The following is a 16,816-nucleotide window of genomic DNA, read 5'->3' as shown; positions in this document are numbered from 1 at the left end:
AGCGGTTTTTCGCGCAATTCTTTACGCGCGATACGTTGCATGATCTCTTTAAATTCTCTTCCCACCTGTTTATTCTTACCCATTTCTTCCAATTGTGTTCTCACTCTTAACCTCACCTCATATCCTTATATTCCCTCCAACTTTCCCCCTTTCATCCTCTTTTCCTTCACTTTTACTCCCTTTTTTCTGATATGTTTATGCGTTGTTATTCGGATATCATGGCGAAGAACAAACATACTTCATTTAACTGGTTCTGGTGCTGGTGCTGGTATCTAGGAAAGGCAAGGGGCCAGGCTCATGCTTCATCGGCGAGTTGTTTTTTCTGTCTTTTAAAGGTTTCGTGTTTTTATTTCACAGTGGAGCTTTGTTTCTGGCCTGGAGTTGTTGATTTATCTGTTTCTATCTTAGCTTAGGGATTTACATACATAAGGATTCCGTTTTATCTTCGTCAATGTTTTTTTGCATGGGTATTCCTGCCAATTGTATTTTTGGTATCTTGCTGATTAAATTCTTGGTTTTGGCCTGGTTTGGAATAAATCTGAATTTGAATCTGAAGGAAATGGTATCATGCACATATATTCATAGAAGGCGACGTCCACACGCAAGTATGTACTCGGCAAGGAAATCCGGCATTGTCTCTTTTCTTTACAACCCACTTCTTTACCAGTATAATATAACGCTTATAAAATGACAAATGCTTTATAGAGTCTGCCTTCCCCGCGTCTCAATAGGAAGCAGAACCATTGCCACGAAAGCAGCAAGCATCAGACCACCAGAAGCGTAGATTGGCGCATTCGCATTCGAGCTGCTGGCAAAAATCGCAACTAGCGGTGCACAGAGACCGGCGATGCGGTTCAGACAGCTAGAGATGCCAGATCCAGTACCGCGGTTTGGGGCGGGGAATACCTCGGGTGTGTATGCGTACAATACGCCGTACATGATGTTCTGGAAGAAAGCTTCAAGACAAGTACAGACTAGCTGGACGTTTGAAGTGGAAGAGAGGGTGAAGCAGAATAGCAAGACGCCAGTGATGACGGTGGCAATTGCCATTGTTCCCCTTCGGCCGATATACTTGATCTCGACGGTGTAGCAAGCCAGGAAGGAGCCGGGGACACCGACGATCGAGGTAATGGCGTAGTTGCGGTAGGTGATGTAGGAGGAGTTTGTTTCGCCGCCGGTTTGGGAGAGGTATTGGGGAAGGAAGGCGTTGAAGAGAGGGTATCCCATGCCAATGGTAGCCCAGCAGAACCAGAGAAGAGCGGTGGTGAATCCCATGCGCTTGTTAGAGAAGAGGGGGGCGATGCGTTCCATTGAGAACTTGGAAAAGAACCGTTTGATGATCTCGCCGACTGAGAGCTTCTCGTGTTCTTTTGTCTCGCTGATACCCCCGATCTCGTTGAGGATCTCGTTGGTTAGCCATGTCTTGGCCTTGTTCTCGTAGGCGATTCCATGAACCGAAGCAACAGCCTCCTCCTGACGACCGCGGGAAAGTAGAAACTTCGGCGACTCATATAGGTGGAAGAAGAAGAAACGGGCAATCCACATGCACATAGTGATAGCACCGAGAGTCAGGACCAGATAGCGCCAGCCCATATTTTGCTCCTTGGTACAGCCCTCTGCGCTAGCGCAGCTGTAAGTCGGGATGAAAGCCCAAGCGAGCAAACTGGAAATAAGCTGGCCGATGGGCCACCAGATACTCAGCATTGTCAACATGTTTCCGGAGACGCAGGGCAGAAACTCCAGGAAAAGAGCGCCGTCGACGGGCAGGTTTCCGCCAACACCAAGACCTAGGCAAGCGTACAAAGCAGAGGTGCCGATCCAGGTTGGACCACCACCTGCAGCGAGACCGAAAGCACCGGCCAAGAAAAGGGTGGTGTTGAATGCCAGACGACGACCAACAATATCGGAAACAACACCCCAAAATGAGGCACCGATGCACAGACCTAGGAAAAGGGCACAGGTACTGAAACGCACCCATGAGTCGTCGATGCCAAACTCATACGCGATAGGAGTTAAAGTTAAGGCGACCCCCTATCATTCAGATCAGCTTTCAATACGATACAATTCATACTTTTAAAGTTCATTAATTTCTCACCTGAAGCCAGAGGCTAAAAAAATGTTAGCCAATCCTCTCTATTCGATATGAAGAGGGAGTTCCTGCTTACTTGTCTGCCATCCATCCAAAGCCACAAAGGAAGAACAATTTCCACTGATATCGGCCCATGCCAATATCTTGAAGAGCCCGGTTAATCACCTTGGCCTTGCCTAGATTTGCCGTATTAGATTACCATAGCAAAGAAAGGATGGCGCTTTCGACACGTACGATCATACACAGAGTCATGGCCAGAAGTAGAAGTCTCAGCATCGATCTCTGCACGAAGAAGCTCAATAGTCAAATAACTGGTATCTGGTAAAGAGCCAGCAGATCCATTCTCCGAGGAGGAAGCACGCTCCAAAGATTTGGCAGCATCGGGGCCACCATTTTTATCCTCTTTCTCAGGAAGAGGGGCTCCATTGGGGTAAGCTGGTGATTCGGATAAGGGAATGACAATTCCGGGGAAGTTCTGACGGTCCTTCTTGAACGGGTTAAACTTTTCGAGTCCCATGGCGGTAATGGGTTAGTCGCTTGAGGGAGATCTTAAATCAAGTTTCGGTAGAATCTGGGCAAGACTACAAATTGGCGCACTCGAAGATTAATGGCGTGGGACAAGGCTGGGCTAGGGTTGGGATGATGCGATCGAAGGGAGTTTTTGCACAGGGGAAGTAAATGCTGCAAGGGTCAAAATGGATTCGCGCGTGGTGGTACGTTGCAATCGCTTGTCGGAAGTGGAGGGTCGTGGTTGGCGCTTGCTACTGGAGCAAGTATGTAAAAATAGGAATATGAGGTGATTTGGCTCTTTGAAACCAATTCTTTTCTTTCTTGTAGGTTCTTTAAGTCCAATCAAATATAATTGATCTGGAGGGTGAGATAGCTGAAAGCTGTCTCAGACTCGGAGAAGTGGAGAGGAAGATGGATATTGGGGAAAGACGAAAAGAGCAAAATCGGTGGGATCCACGAGGCCTCTATATACCACAATCTTATGAGCAATATCTTTCTTTTGCCAAGTTTTTTTCGTCTTTTTATCTTTTCAATTTACCAAAACTCTGGTAACATGCGAATAAGTCTGTATTGGTTAGGTCGTACGTGAAGCGGGTCTATATCCTTGTCCGAAAGAGGAAAAGCGTATAATGTATGGCCTATTCGGCTTCAGCCGCCACCCGGTATCAAAATTACCATACAATACATTCCCCAGAATCGAGGGGTGAGAGAATATCCTAGTACAGTTTTTGCGAGCTCAGTATCGACTAAGATGCTCAAGAGAAGAAATTTGATTCTAACATTTGAACATGCGATGGGCTACCGCACTGGGAATAGCATGGCGATCAGAAATCGTGTGGCGCCGAGTGGCTGTTGAAGCCCGGCCGCATTAAGCCATTCAGGGTTTACTGTTGAAAGCCATTCAGCTCTGAAATATTGCATCATGCCCATAATGAATTTATGTAATAGAAATATATAACGTTTACCCAGGTTTTACGATTAATGTGTAAAGCCTGCCATTGTTATAGGCATAGACTCGGTCCCAACAGCCGATTGCCTCAGATCGGCCGAACCGCTGAGAAAGACTTGCCTGCAACTGAAAATTCTGCAAGTAATTTCCACGTGCACATCTCTATTTTCTGACTTTTCATCCCTCTTTGCCATTTCCCCAGTCCTTCCTGCGCAATTATCACATATTCTTGAGTAATTGTCTCTATCAGTTTTATTCATATGCTTAACACACTCCTTCTTTACCCGAGCGATCAAGAAAAACCTGCACTTACGGCCCTCCCAAGAGTCTTGGCATGGGCATATCCCTTCCGCATTCAGGTGTCCTTTTTGGACCCATGGACGCGCTACTAACTCAACAAATCAACGATCACGAAAGACCCCTACAATACCGTCTACACTACGCCCTGACCATGCGGCGTTTGGAGGCGCCGCGCCACAGACGTTTGTCACAACTACATTACTAGTGATTTATTAAAAATTCCAATATTTATCCGCTTGAATTCGCTTCAACTTAGTCTGGGCGAACAAGTATTCCAGCGCTGTTTCCCTGCTTGGTGTGGCTCGAGCTGAAATGCACCTTTGGTCTACTACTTTATCAATTGGCTCAGGTCTTATTTTGGTCAACGTGCATCTGCATAATACGGCATCTTGTTATTGGAATACACCTAGATTGTTTCTTAGCTTAGGGGATTGAACGAACTGCGTAAAATCTCGCATTGCATCACCTTATTTGGAAATAATGGGCTTCACACTAAATTGTTCGCAGGGAGCTAGTAATGCCCAGGTATCGGTAGGTGGCTGCTGCACATTCTCCACATACTCAACAATAGCGGACTTTTGTTACAATTCATCTTCAAGATATCATTTAACCACAACGGATTGTTTTCACAGATTAATTCTTAACATGATACAACCTGTGGACAACCCGATATAAAGCTTAGTGATAATTCATACACCTGAGATTCAGGGTCTATGACCCACATTCAACATCAACATCATTGGCAATGATTAAAGATAAGGATAGATAGACCGCGCAGTTTACGTTAACTTAGTCATGGATAATTATTTATATGATAATGGACGGGAATGGTTGCAAAAGTACATTTCGACCTCCAATCTGTGCATCCCTGAAACAGGTCAGGTAATCCACCCTTGCAGTAATCACTTACTCAAATTGGCAAGGCAGTCCCGGCTTATGTGATATCAGTCGCGAAATCCGTTGATAGGATATTTCATATTCATCTGACTAGGTGGCCATCAAGAGGTCAAAGTTTCCCGCGGGAAAATGCGATAATGAGTCTGTGGGTGAGGTCAGAGCTTGACGTGAGGCTGCCACATGGATGTAAGGGTGATCGTGCTCCTAACCTCAGGTGACATCTGAATGTAAAGAATGCTTAAAATTGCGGTGAGCTTCGACCTTGTCATCATAAGTATTCATTATATTGATATTGACAAAATTTGCCACTATGTATATACGATCTTTATATCCATTTTCACATTTCTACATGTCCACATCTCACTCCCACGCTTTTACCGGAAAAGGTTCTTCTAGATCTCCTCGGTACGTTTAAGCAGCCACTGGAGGTGACGGTAAGATGAACGCGGCTGGTACTGAGGTTCCATATGTCCAGACTGATAGGTCTCGACCCACATCAATCCACGCTCATAGTGCTGAATACCCATGATACCCTGGGCACCATCAAGACCGGTCAAACCGTTCTCTGCGAAAACACTGGCATACTGTAGATCAGTGAGTCCAATGTTGACCGGGGTCTCGGGCTTCTTCTGGAATCCGAGGTGGCCGTTCCAGGTCATGTTCTGAATAGCGAGGAGAGTGCCGTTGGTGATGATAACCATGTCGAAGTCACCGTTGGCGATGAGGACGCGATTAGTCGCCTCAATAACCTGCGGCAAGACCTTCTCGATCGGGTTCGCGGAGATATCTCCCTCCTGCTCAGGGCCGGCGCTACCCCCAGTGAAGACAGATTCATCGGAGCACTCTGACCAGGTAATGTTGGGGGCGTGTAGGGCTTCCTTGACATCGTTGCGGTCGAAGTATATCTCTGCTCCTTCGGGGAGGTATCCCAGGGAGCCGGGGAAGGCTAACACGTCCCACAGGAGGGGGCACATGGTTGGGATCTCATACAGGTCGAAGCATGGGTTAATACTGAAAGCTTCTTCGTAGACTAGGTCGAAGAGATCGCAATCGGAATCGGTGGTGTAGTTGAATATTTTGACCGGCTGGTGCTCGGGTGGAGGAAAGGTCAAGTAGTGGTCGATGAACTCCGCATATCCACACTTCTTGTGCAGCCTGTCAAGCTCGGCCATGAAGGATTCGTTAAAGCCGAATAGGTTTGCGTTTTGTTGCACGAGGGGCACGACCGGAGCTTCCTGTTGAACCCAGTCAAATTGACCAATGCAGGGGTCATATGCCAATGCACCTGGGCAAGTCAGATGTGGTCATTTATCCATGGTACAAGACACTTACCGTGCAGGTCAAAGTGTTCCTTATTCTGCTCGTCCAGGATAGCGGCCGAAATGTAGGGCACATATCGCCCAGCATAGCTCTCCCCGGTGACATAAATCTTATAGTTCTTAATTCCAAAGATCTCTTGCCAGTTCTTGAAGAATTTGACAAAGTCCTGGGCAATCTCCTCTTCTGACTTGGCAGTCGGTGTGCCAATAGAGAAACCAGTTCCGACTGGTTGGTCAACCCTGATAATAAGACTAACATCAACCCTGTCCCTGAATCTCAATTGGATTTGAATTAAATACTTACCACAACATATTGGTCAGGTTCACCCAGGAGTACTCGTTTTCCACTGGGGCATAGGTACCGGGCGGCCAGATGAAACGACCATTCTCCTGCAAAAAGCCTTCCATGGAACTGCAGCCAGGACCGCCATTGAGCCAGATCGTGATCTCATCAACAGGTTTGCCGATAGTGGGTTGGAAAACGAAGAACAGTGCGCGTGAGGGATCATCCTTCTCAATTGGCACCAAACCCGAGTACATCTCACCAAGGTCAAAGTTAATCTCGGGCAAGGAGTCAACCTTGTAGGCTAAAGGATGGTCAACTTCATGGAGAGACGATTCCTCACAAATCATACTCACCCTTGGACTTGCTGTTCAGAAAGCGGAAGTTGGTAGTGGCTCGCGTCACACGCTCCATGCTTACTTGAACAGCTCTCTTGGCCTTTTCCATTGGGATGCGAGACAGCTCTGCGAACCGGCCATGTTTGGATGCGGCAACGGTATCCGCGCCTAATGAAAAGGCTATAAGAGCCGACGCCAGGAACGGTTTGATTTGCATGCTGTGCTAAGAACTAGCAAGGATAGGAGAACCGATAGCTGCACACTTGAAATCAAGCTCAGGTGGAGCGAGAATGCCGAGTTAAATAGTAAGAGGCAACTCAGGAACTCAATCATCCCGGGGCGGGCAATCTGGTCCATAGATAATCTAGCAAATGCATGCTACAGTCTCCACATTCATGCCCGCCTCTCCTAGAATGGGAAAACCAGCTGCAGATCTCCCGGCTTCAGCGTTTCCTGGTTTCCTTCTTTTGTGTGTTCCATTCTACTCAACATGGCTGGGTGGTGAAATGAGACTCATTTGCCATACATGAAAAGACAGTTATTCCGTACATTTTTCCATGTTGATTACTTGTTGACTCAATTTACATTCTCGATGCGTATAGGGCTTTCGGGACAGCGGCGGGATTCCGGCAAAATAAATCGTCATTCGCCGGATGATGAAGCCCATAAATTAGAAAATTCCGAAGTGAGCTTCAATTGGCTTGTATTATCTCTTCCCCTGTGCACTGACATCAGCTAGCAGCTCTTTTGCCCTAAAATCCCGACCCCGCTCTGTAGGTCAGTAAGTGGCGGTGGCGTGAGGAAATTCCAGCTTGTTTTACAGACGGCCCAGCTATCACTGTAAGCGAGGTTTTAGATTATGAATGGGCGCAAATGTTGGCCCGTATGTGATCTGACCCGCCGGGTTTGAAATGCGGGGATACAAAGCTGCTCAGATGGATGCAGATGTAGCGATGGTACCTGAACCTTACGTTGCACGAACCGGCTCAAGGATTAATATGAACTAACGGCTCAGGATCTAAACTTCGCAAGGTTTTCTTATCTCAAGAGATGCGATCGTAGCACCCTGCAAGGTATGAGGTGATTGTCATAGCTGCGATAGCGAGATAAGGGGCTCTTGTATGCTATTGGGTGGGGCGGAGTGTTGCACGGCTAAAGGCCGATGGGCGAGAAAAACAGCCGATAAGCTTGTATGCTGTGGAGAGCACACTCTGGAGCTCTCACATACGTAGGAAAGAAGAAAAAACGTTTGCAAGGGATAAGATAAGATATTCTCTCTGTAGGGCATGGTGAGAAGAAAGAAGAGAGTGTGAAGCAGTACTCCGTAGACTGTGCTAGTCCCGATTAGAACGAATATTTGGTTATATAAAAACTAATTAGCTAATCAGGGCGCTTCTGTAAATGACTAAAAGTGCGAAATATAGGTAAAAACCCATTATCCGCACTTTCATCTAAACTTTCTTCAGATAAAACCCTCTCTTTCTCTATACCCCTACTCTCTCTCTCTCTTACTCTCTCTCTTACAGAATCAAGATACTCCTTATCAGTCTCATGATAATATCCAAATATCATATACAGTTCTGTATAAAGCTGTTATCCGCAGCATTATAGTCATCTTCCTCCACTTAGCAGCCTAGTAGCGCGAAACAGATTTAGGGAGTAAGTAGGTCCTATATATTAGTCAGTACTATACGGAGATAAAGGTGCTCAAATACTCATCACGTGATGCGGAACTTCAATCTCGGTCCATCCATTGATGCCTAAGTAGGTTTAGCGTGCAACTAACCGTAATCTAGATCCAGATTATGAGGAAGCAAGAAAACCCAGAAGGGTCCGAAGACCCGTCGTCGTAGTCGTCGTTGTTTACGTTGCCCTCCACACCAATTTGTATCGCGGCTTTGTGGATTTAGATTTTCCAAGGGCCGCACTGTAGAGGCTATGATTTCTAATTTCCTATTATTCCAACGGGTCTTGTCGGATGTATAAGTTTACCGTAGTGAAAACGGAAATGGTCACGGCGGTGCGTAAAATCTTCACGCCAATAATATGGCATCAAAATGTTCCTGCAACTTCCAACGGCATGATTGTATCGGCTGGTAAGGACCGTCGGAGTTTCTGCACCTGAAAGTTGACGTCGAAGACGAAGGATCCTCCATAGGTCATGTGCGCACTACAGCGAAAGCCTTCGCAAGAATCGGCTATGTGCTAAAAATATTGGAACTAGTGGAGACCAAAAGCCAATTATCGAACAAGACGATCGAACGTAATAAAATGAAAGACTACTAGTAGATTTGATTACTTAGTCTATAATGCGCTATAATGGTAGCGCGAGGGCGGGATATTGGCGTCGCGCCCACGATGGGCATTAGATTAGCTCTTAAGCTTTTGATTATCAAGCTTGAAGTAAGTTTTGCTAATGTCCCTAATCACTCAAATGATAGGCGGTGATTTTACATCTTTTAGTTGGATAGGCAACCTATATGCTTTGCCGAACATAAATTTATTAGCGGCTATTTCAGGCCAAAGCTAGTCCTCAAGATCTAGCTTCATATGTCTTCATTACAATGACCGGCTACTCAAAGGGTTCTTCTTGCTTCTCTCGACTGGTGTTAGATAGCAGGAGCCCTAGGAAAGCTAGCATATTCAATGCTTGAAGCCACGAAGATTTTCGACAGCACATACTAGCCGAGAGCTTCGGAATGACCAAATCCCTGATGCGTCCGCCGAGAAGATGGAAACTTTGCTTGACTCTCGAATGCGTAACCCCAAGCAAACATCCGCGCCGCACATTTCGCTACGTTCTTGCGACTTTGTTTCTAAATTCATCTTTCGTCAGTCTCTTTTCTATCGGATTGTATTTTATTCCGCCTTAATAGTCGTACGCGAAAATTATTGGCCATTGTACGGTTAAAGTAGAAATGAATCGCTCGAATGAATTGGAGGTGGTTGATATGCTCGGTTATTTGCATTCATAGATGGTGAATTATGAACCTGTTTAAAATGAGAAAAAGAGAAAGTGTACCTTTTGATTTTCAGAGGATCACGGTTTCGCCTAAGAGACCACGACTTTGGCTTCGGCAGAGGTTTAGAGAACAAAACAGTATTTCCATTGTGTAGTTGAGAGAGATACCCAAGTATGCCAGAATGTGAGCCGAAGAAGCGGATTAACACCGCCCCTAGTGTTGCTCACCTAGGGTGAAGCAAGCCAGTCGGCTCTTGACCGATGTGGCAATGAAGCCTGCGACGCATTTTTCGACCACCCAACGCTTTTCATTCAGCCATCAAATTTGGGCATTGCGGCATACGGACGGAAAATAGGAAACGGTGTCGCGGGCCGAGTTTTTTTCAAGTGGGTCGTGACCCACAGAACTAACTCCACAACAATACGGAGGTTGGCTTGGCAGATCATGCTAGATGTATGTGACAGTGTGGAAGCTCCGTTTCCACATCCGTTGGCTCCTTACTGGCATCCGCGTAGAACGGCACCCTAGACGCCATGCTAATATATCTAATGGAAATTGTTCCTGCTGCTGAAATTTGCAGAGATTTTGTCCTCATCATTGTTTGGCTGAACATTCTTTTGCCATGGAGCCATCCAAAAAACCGGACGAAACCTTTTATGGTATCGGCTCCCAAGGCACGCCTCAGGAAAGCGCTACTACTATCATCGACAATTCCTTCATTGAGCATCCCTTGGACGAGAAAACTATGCCAGATTCGGACAGCGAAGTGAAGAAGTCCCAAGCTGACTGGGTGCATGCCCCCAAGGTGCAACGCTTGCGTGAGCGAGAAATCGAAGCTGGGCTGAAGAATCGCGCCCTAGGAGTCACCTGGCAGGATCTGAGTGTCGAGGTTCCTGCAGCTGATTCGGCCATCAACCACAATGCTTTTTCTCAATTCGACTTTATGCACCACGTGCGAGCCCTCCGCCACAAGCCCCCTCAGAAAAATATTATTGTCAACAGCCACGGATGCGTCAAACCTGGTGAAATGCTGTTAGTTCTGGGACGCCCCGGATCCGGTTGCACAACGTTGTTGAAACTTCTCGCCAACCGCCGCGGGGGCTACACTGTCAATGGAGATGTGCACTTCGGCACAATGGATCACAAAGAAGCCGAACCATACCGAGGCCAAATTGTGATGAATACCGAGGAGGAGATTTTCTTTCCCACTTTGACAGTCGGTGACACCATGGACTTCGCAACCAAGAACAAGGTTTCGTTCAACCGGCCTTCGGATCTACCTACCGCCAAAGATTACCGATTGGATATGAAAGATTTCCTCCTTGAGTCTCTGGGTATCTCTCACACAGCCAACACGAAAGTCGGGAATGAGTATGTGCGGGGTGTATCCGGTGGAGAAAGAAAGCGTGTCTCCATTCTTGAGTGTATGGCAGCCCGCGGTTCAGTCGCCTGCTGGGACAACAGCACTCGTGGCTTGGATGCAAGCTCAGCACTCGACTGGGCAAAGTGCCTCCGTTCATTAACCGACACCCTTGGTCTGGCAACCATCGTTACCCTCTACCAAGCGGGAAATGGTATCTATGATCTATTCGACAAGGTCTTGGTGTTGGACGAGGGCGAGCAAATCTACTATGGCCCTATGACTGAGGCCCGACCTTTCTTTGAAAGCATTGGATTTGTGTGCCGTGAAGGTGCAAACGTGGGAGACTACCTCACTGGTGTCACGGTACCCACAGAACGTGAGATTAAACCTGGTCATGAAGACTCCTTCCCTCGATCCGCCTGTGAAATTCGTAATCTATACGAATCATCACCCATTTTCCAGCAAATGATCCAAGAGGAGGAAGAATATCCAACCACAACTGCCACTAAGGAATGCACGGAAGCTTTTCAAGAAACCATTGCCCTCGAGAAGCACAAATCCCTCGGCAACGGTAGCGTTTTCACCGTTAGTCTATACCAGCAAGTCCTGGCCTGTATTGTTCGGCAATATCAGATCATCTGGAACGACAAAGCCACCTTTGCGATTCAGCAGATATCATCCCTTATCCAAGCCCTCGTTGCCGGATCCTTATTTTATAACGCCCCAGAGACCAGCGCAGGACTGTTCCTCAAGGGCGGATCTATATTCTTTGCCGTCCTCTACAACGGAATTTTGATTCCCATGTCTGAAGTTGTTGATTCTTTCACCGGTCGCCCCGTTCTTATCAAGCATAAACACTTCGCGTTTTTCCACCCTGCCACATTCTGCTTCGCCCAGATTGTCATCGATATCCCCATTATTCTGTTCCAGGTCTCCATCTTTTCGTTGATCCTATACTTCATGACAGGACTTACCATGAATGCCGCCAACTTTTTTACCTACTGGATTGTTCTATTCGCCTCTTCTATGTGCCTGACCCAAATGTTCCGCGGAATTGGAGCGCTTTTCTCATCCTTCGATGGTGCTTCTAAAATTTCAGGCTTCCTCACCACAGTGCTATGCGTTTACGCGGGTTATATGATCTCGAGGCCCGAGATGCACATGTGGTTTGGCTGGATCTTCTACGTCAACCCTATGGCTTATGCCGTTGAGGCCCTTGTTGCCAATGAGTTTCATGGCAAGACTATCGACTGTATTGGCACCAGTCTGATCCCGAATGGGCCGGGGTACAATGACTCCAGCTATCAGGCATGCTCAGGTATTCCGGGCGCCTTAACCGGTGCCTCTTCTGTCACAGGCGACCTATACCTTTCTGCTCTCGCCTACTCCCACGATCACATTTGGCGCAACTTTGGTATTCTCTGGGCCTTCTGGGCGTTCAATGTCTTTATCACTGTGGGCTCTACTATGCTATGGAGCGATAGCTCGGAATCTGGATCCTCGATGCTTATCCCTTACGAAAAGCGACACCACCACGCTCGAGCATCGGATGAAGAAGCGCAGGCCGGCCCCCAGGGAGCCATCAAATCCGACAAAGATGAAAACCCTAGAAGTTTACAGCGGAACTCCTCAATCTTTACCTGGAAAAACCTTACTTACACGGTCAATACACCTACGGGAGACCGAGTTCTTTTGGATAATGTTTATGGTTTTGTTCAACCTGGATCCCTAACCGCACTGATGGGATCTAGCGGAGCCGGAAAAACCACCTTGCTGGATGTGCTTGCTCAGCGCAAGACTGAGGGTACAATCAAAGGATCTATTTTGGTTGACGGCCGCCCCCTTCCTGTCTCATTCCAGCGATCTTCTGGATACTGTGAACAACTTGATGTCCATGAGCCGTATGCCACGGTTAGGGAAGCTCTCGAATTTTCTGCTCTACTCAGACAACCAAAAGAGCTCTCACAGGAAGAAAAGCTGGCTTACGTTGACACCATCATCGACCTGCTCGAGCTTCATGATATTTCAGATACTCTGATTGGTTCAGTTGGTGCCGGACTAAGCATTGAGCAACGGAAACGAGTGACTATTGGAGTCGAGCTGGTTTCGAAGCCTAAAATTCTGATTTTCCTTGACGAACCGACGTCTGGTCTAGACGGTCAATCTGCATTCAATACTGTCCGATTCTTGCGAAGACTTGCCGATCATGGTCAAGCGGTTTTGGTCACGATTCACCAGCCCTCTGCGCAACTTTTCTCACAATTCGATAATCTTTTGTTGCTGGCTAAGGGTGGAAAGATGGTATATTTCGGCGAGATTGGCCAAGATGGTCGCTGCATCAAGGATTATTTCAGAAATCTCGGAGCACCATGTCCCGCTGGGGTCAACCCAGCAGAATTCATGATCGATGTTGTCTCCGGCCATCTTCTCCCTGGGGTCGAATGGCACCAGAAGTGGCTAGAATCATCTCAGCATGCAGATATGGGTGGTTATCTAGATAATCTTATTTCCGATGCGGCTGCCAAGCCTCCTGGGTTTGACGATGATAATGCTGAATTCGCGACCAGCCTATGGACTCAAACAAGACTGGTTACCAAGAGAATGAGCATATCCTTATACAGAAACACCCCCTACACGAACAACAAATTTGTCTTGCATATCATTTTGGGTCTTTTCAACGGTTTCACTTTCTGGAAGATTGGACATTCTATCGGTGATTTACAGCTACGGCTTTTCACAGTCTTCAACATTCTTTTTATTTCGCCTGGTGTTATCGCTCAACTCCAACCGCTTTTCATTGCACGTCGCGAAATTTATGATGCTCGTGAGAAAAAGAGCCGCATTTACTCATGGAAGGCATTCGTTACCGGGCTTATCGTTTCAGAATTCCCCTACCTCTGCGTCTGCGCCGTCCTTTACTTCGTTTGCTTTTACTACACAGTGGGATTCCCCAAGTCCTCAATGCGCTCTGGAGCGATCTTTTTCGTTATCTGGCTGTACGAATTTATCTATACTGGAATGGGTCAGGCAATTGCTGCCTACGCGCCAAATGCGACCTTTGCTGCTTTGGCGAATCCTTTGATCCTTGGTACTATCGTTGCTTGCTGTGGTATACTCGTTCCTTATAGTCAAATCACGGTTTTCTGGCGGTACTGGCTTTACTATCTCAACCCGTTCACCTACGTCAGTGGCTCTCTCCTTGTTTTCAGTACTTGGGGTGTGGATGTCAAATGCAAGGAGACCGAATTCGCCATTTTCAATCCTCCCAGTGGTGAAACCTGTGAATCTTACCTCAGCTCTTACCTGCAAGGGGAGGGGTCTCGTGCCAACCTTGTCAATCCCGCCGCCACATCGGACTGTCGAGTCTGTGAGTATACCACTGGAAATGACTACCTGCACACCTTGAACTTGTCTCATTACTATGACGGCTGGCGTGATGCGGGAATTTGTGTGATCTTTCTCCTCAGCTCTTACGGCATGGTCTACATGATGATGAAGCTCAAGACGAAGGCCTCCAAGAAGGCAGAATAGTCAATTCAGATCTGGAGTTGGGTGTGCATCATCCATTTTCCTTTCCCTGTTTTCGGTTTTCATCTTGACTCACATTGGACTACAACCTCCCCTGAACTCCTCTCATTCATCCTTTTCACTTGATTTCCTTATCCTTTCCTTTTACTTTCCTTTCCTCTGTTTTTCGTGTTTTCTTTTGCTCAAATAGACTGCATGTGCTTTCAAATCTCTGTCTTCTTGCACATGCTTACTCTCTCCTTTTTCATTTCTTTTGTGTTTGAAGTTGTGCTTCTCATATGGGAGTTTTAGCATTCAAGCCACACCTTTTCTGGCTTTATCTAATATGTATAGATATTCACAGCCAAATGTATTCGCAATACATTCTCTATTGATATTCAGCACGATGCAGTTAACACAGTGCTGAATTCCAATTCCTCCCTCCGACACATCAGCCCCAAAGTGATCGAAAATTAGGATTTCTCACTCATTAAATAGAGCCAATTTCGACTTGGCTTTATCAAGTAACTTGCTTTCCATGCTTATCCTAGTGGTTGGAGGATCAACCCTTTCTTGTAGCCAGGATGAAACATTGAACTGGACATTTTAGTTTTCAAGATTTGCTAGTCAGTCATACCAAGATATTGCTCATTGTGTTTTCATATCTATAAATACTGTTACGCCAGAATTGTAGTTGTGAGGTCAATTGATTTCATGTAGGTGACAATATCATCACCATCTTCGTTTCAATTCAATTTTTGATAGCTTCCCAATGAACGAGAATTCCTTCGAATAGCAAGAGTAAAAGTCAGAATTTGAGACAGATTAATTGACTATGATCTGAGTCAAATATCCCCCAATTAGCATTGACATTTAGGATTATTTGGATGAACCGATTGATTTTGGCAAGTTCACAATGATAACTAATCTTCTTGATCAATGTCAATATGGTCAGAGCCTGGCGATGAGGGTGTAGATGGCGTTTCATTTCTCATGCTCGATGTGGCACGCTCTGCAGCATGGAGCAGTTCCATTACAAATGATTCTAACTGACTTCTATGAAGACGCTCTTCAGACTCGAGATTGTGCATCGACATATGAGACATGAGCCTTGGAACCTTCATCAGAAGCTCATGATCATGGACAGCAGATGGGAGAGCAGGATTATCGAGGATGTTGCATGTTATAGTAACGGACGCGGCGAGGGCATAAAAAACGATCACCCTGATAGATATCGCATTCCGGATTAATCTAAATGATCAAATAACGAAATAAGATGTACTCACCAGTAACTCCCTTCGTTGAGAATGTGATGAGCAGTCTGCAAATATCTCAAGGTGGAACGACTAGCCTCGACCGCCAGGGCAATGCTAGTGGCAATGACAGTTTCCATGCCATCAACGCTCATAGCGGTTCCAAGACATCTGTTGCTAACACGATGGATGACTGTCACACAGTAAAGATAATCAAGTCGAAGTATTAGACTGCGCAAGTCAGTACTTCCTGGGTCCACTTCGATATCATAGGAAAACGAAAGACTCGGGCGGTATTTCTCAGGAACAGCCAAGCGCCATGTCTCCAAAGAATTGTCAAGGTTCCGGATATCCATGAGAAGCTCCGTATTAGGTTTCTTAAAGGCAGCTATTGAGTGTAGACACTCATATGCTCGGGATTTGATCTGGCTTAGTTTAATATCGGCGGGGAACATGATCGATGGATGGAATCGTTCGAATGGAAGGTCCATGGCAAAATCCTTCGAGATTTTGTCCAAGTATTGTAACGAAAGATTGAGATCACAGTAATTATCCCCGAGAGCAGGCGGTTGGAGAACGCGAAAGCAGAGGTCTTTATCGATCGTATAGCAAGCCCAGAATAGATTCCGCAGGTGTGTTCTGGTATGTTCTAATATATTTGGTTGCCTCTCGATGAAAGACTCCGTCGCCCAATCGTTATGAGCTCTCAGATAGAAGACAAAATGCGCTGCTATTGAGTTTGTGACTGCAGCTGATTTCAACTTTCCAGTGAAGAATTGCGTCAACATCTAAATACCGATTATTTGCATAAGCTTATTACCGTAAACACTGGAGAGTTTATGAATGAAAAGAGGTGGTGCCATACCAAAAGTATGCAGGCCTGGAAGCCATCAATTGTCGCTGCCTCGGTGATTGCAGGTAACACTTGCTGAAGAAGAGCAGTATAGCCATTGAACTTTGAAGTGGAACACAATCGAATACCGAAAGGGACCAGATAGGTGAAAATGGCAAAGGCGATGACACATGCTTTGGCACTCATTATGTC

At 46.4% G+C, this 16,816-nt stretch overlaps 4 protein-coding genes across 4 annotated transcripts; 1 reads left to right on the top strand and 3 right to left on the bottom strand.

The window, feature by feature from the left end:
• Window positions 1-699: 699 nt before the first annotated feature.
• N7520_008738 (uncharacterized protein) lies at window positions 700-2,606 on the bottom strand (the record flags this gene model as incomplete). Its single annotated transcript, XM_057142672.1, has 4 exons — window positions 700-2,031; window positions 2,096-2,108; window positions 2,166-2,265; window positions 2,324-2,606. 4 exons carry the CDS (start codon window positions 2,604-2,606, stop codon window positions 700-702), a joined length of 1,728 nt encoding a protein of 575 aa, XP_056991960.1.
• Window positions 2,607-5,137: 2,531 nt separating this feature from the next.
• sxa2 (putative pheromone processing carboxypeptidase (Sxa2)) lies at window positions 5,138-6,902 on the bottom strand (the record flags this gene model as incomplete). Its single annotated transcript, XM_057142671.1, has 4 exons — window positions 5,138-6,030; window positions 6,078-6,304; window positions 6,369-6,651; window positions 6,704-6,902. The coding sequence occupies 4 exons, from the start codon at window positions 6,900-6,902 to the stop codon at window positions 5,138-5,140; spliced, it is 1,602 nt and encodes a 533-aa protein (XP_056991959.1).
• Window positions 6,903-10,270: 3,368 nt separating this feature from the next.
• On the top strand, window positions 10,271-14,542 carry N7520_008736 (uncharacterized protein; the record flags this gene model as incomplete). Its single annotated transcript, XM_057142670.1, has 1 exon — window positions 10,271-14,542. The coding sequence occupies one exon, from the start codon at window positions 10,271-10,273 to the stop codon at window positions 14,540-14,542; it is 4,272 nt and encodes a 1,423-aa protein (XP_056991958.1).
• An 899-nt stretch (window positions 14,543-15,441) lies between these two features.
• On the bottom strand, window positions 15,442-16,810 carry N7520_008735 (fungal specific transcription factor domain-containing protein; the record flags this gene model as incomplete). The annotated part of the gene is made up of 3 exons (XM_057142669.1): window positions 15,442-15,742; window positions 15,805-16,559; window positions 16,637-16,810. 3 exons carry the CDS (start codon window positions 16,808-16,810, stop codon window positions 15,442-15,444), a joined length of 1,230 nt encoding a protein of 409 aa, XP_056991957.1.
• Window positions 16,811-16,816: the final 6 nt, after the last annotated feature.

This window comes from Penicillium odoratum (assembly GCF_028828045.1).
Source record: "Penicillium odoratum strain IBT 22623 chromosome Unknown utg000006l_segment0_segment0, whole genome shotgun sequence".
Taxonomy (NCBI): domain Eukaryota; kingdom Fungi; phylum Ascomycota; class Eurotiomycetes; order Eurotiales; family Aspergillaceae; genus Penicillium; species Penicillium odoratum.
The sequence above is the reverse complement of the archived record's forward strand: the minus strand, read 5'-3'. Positions and strand labels throughout refer to the sequence as shown.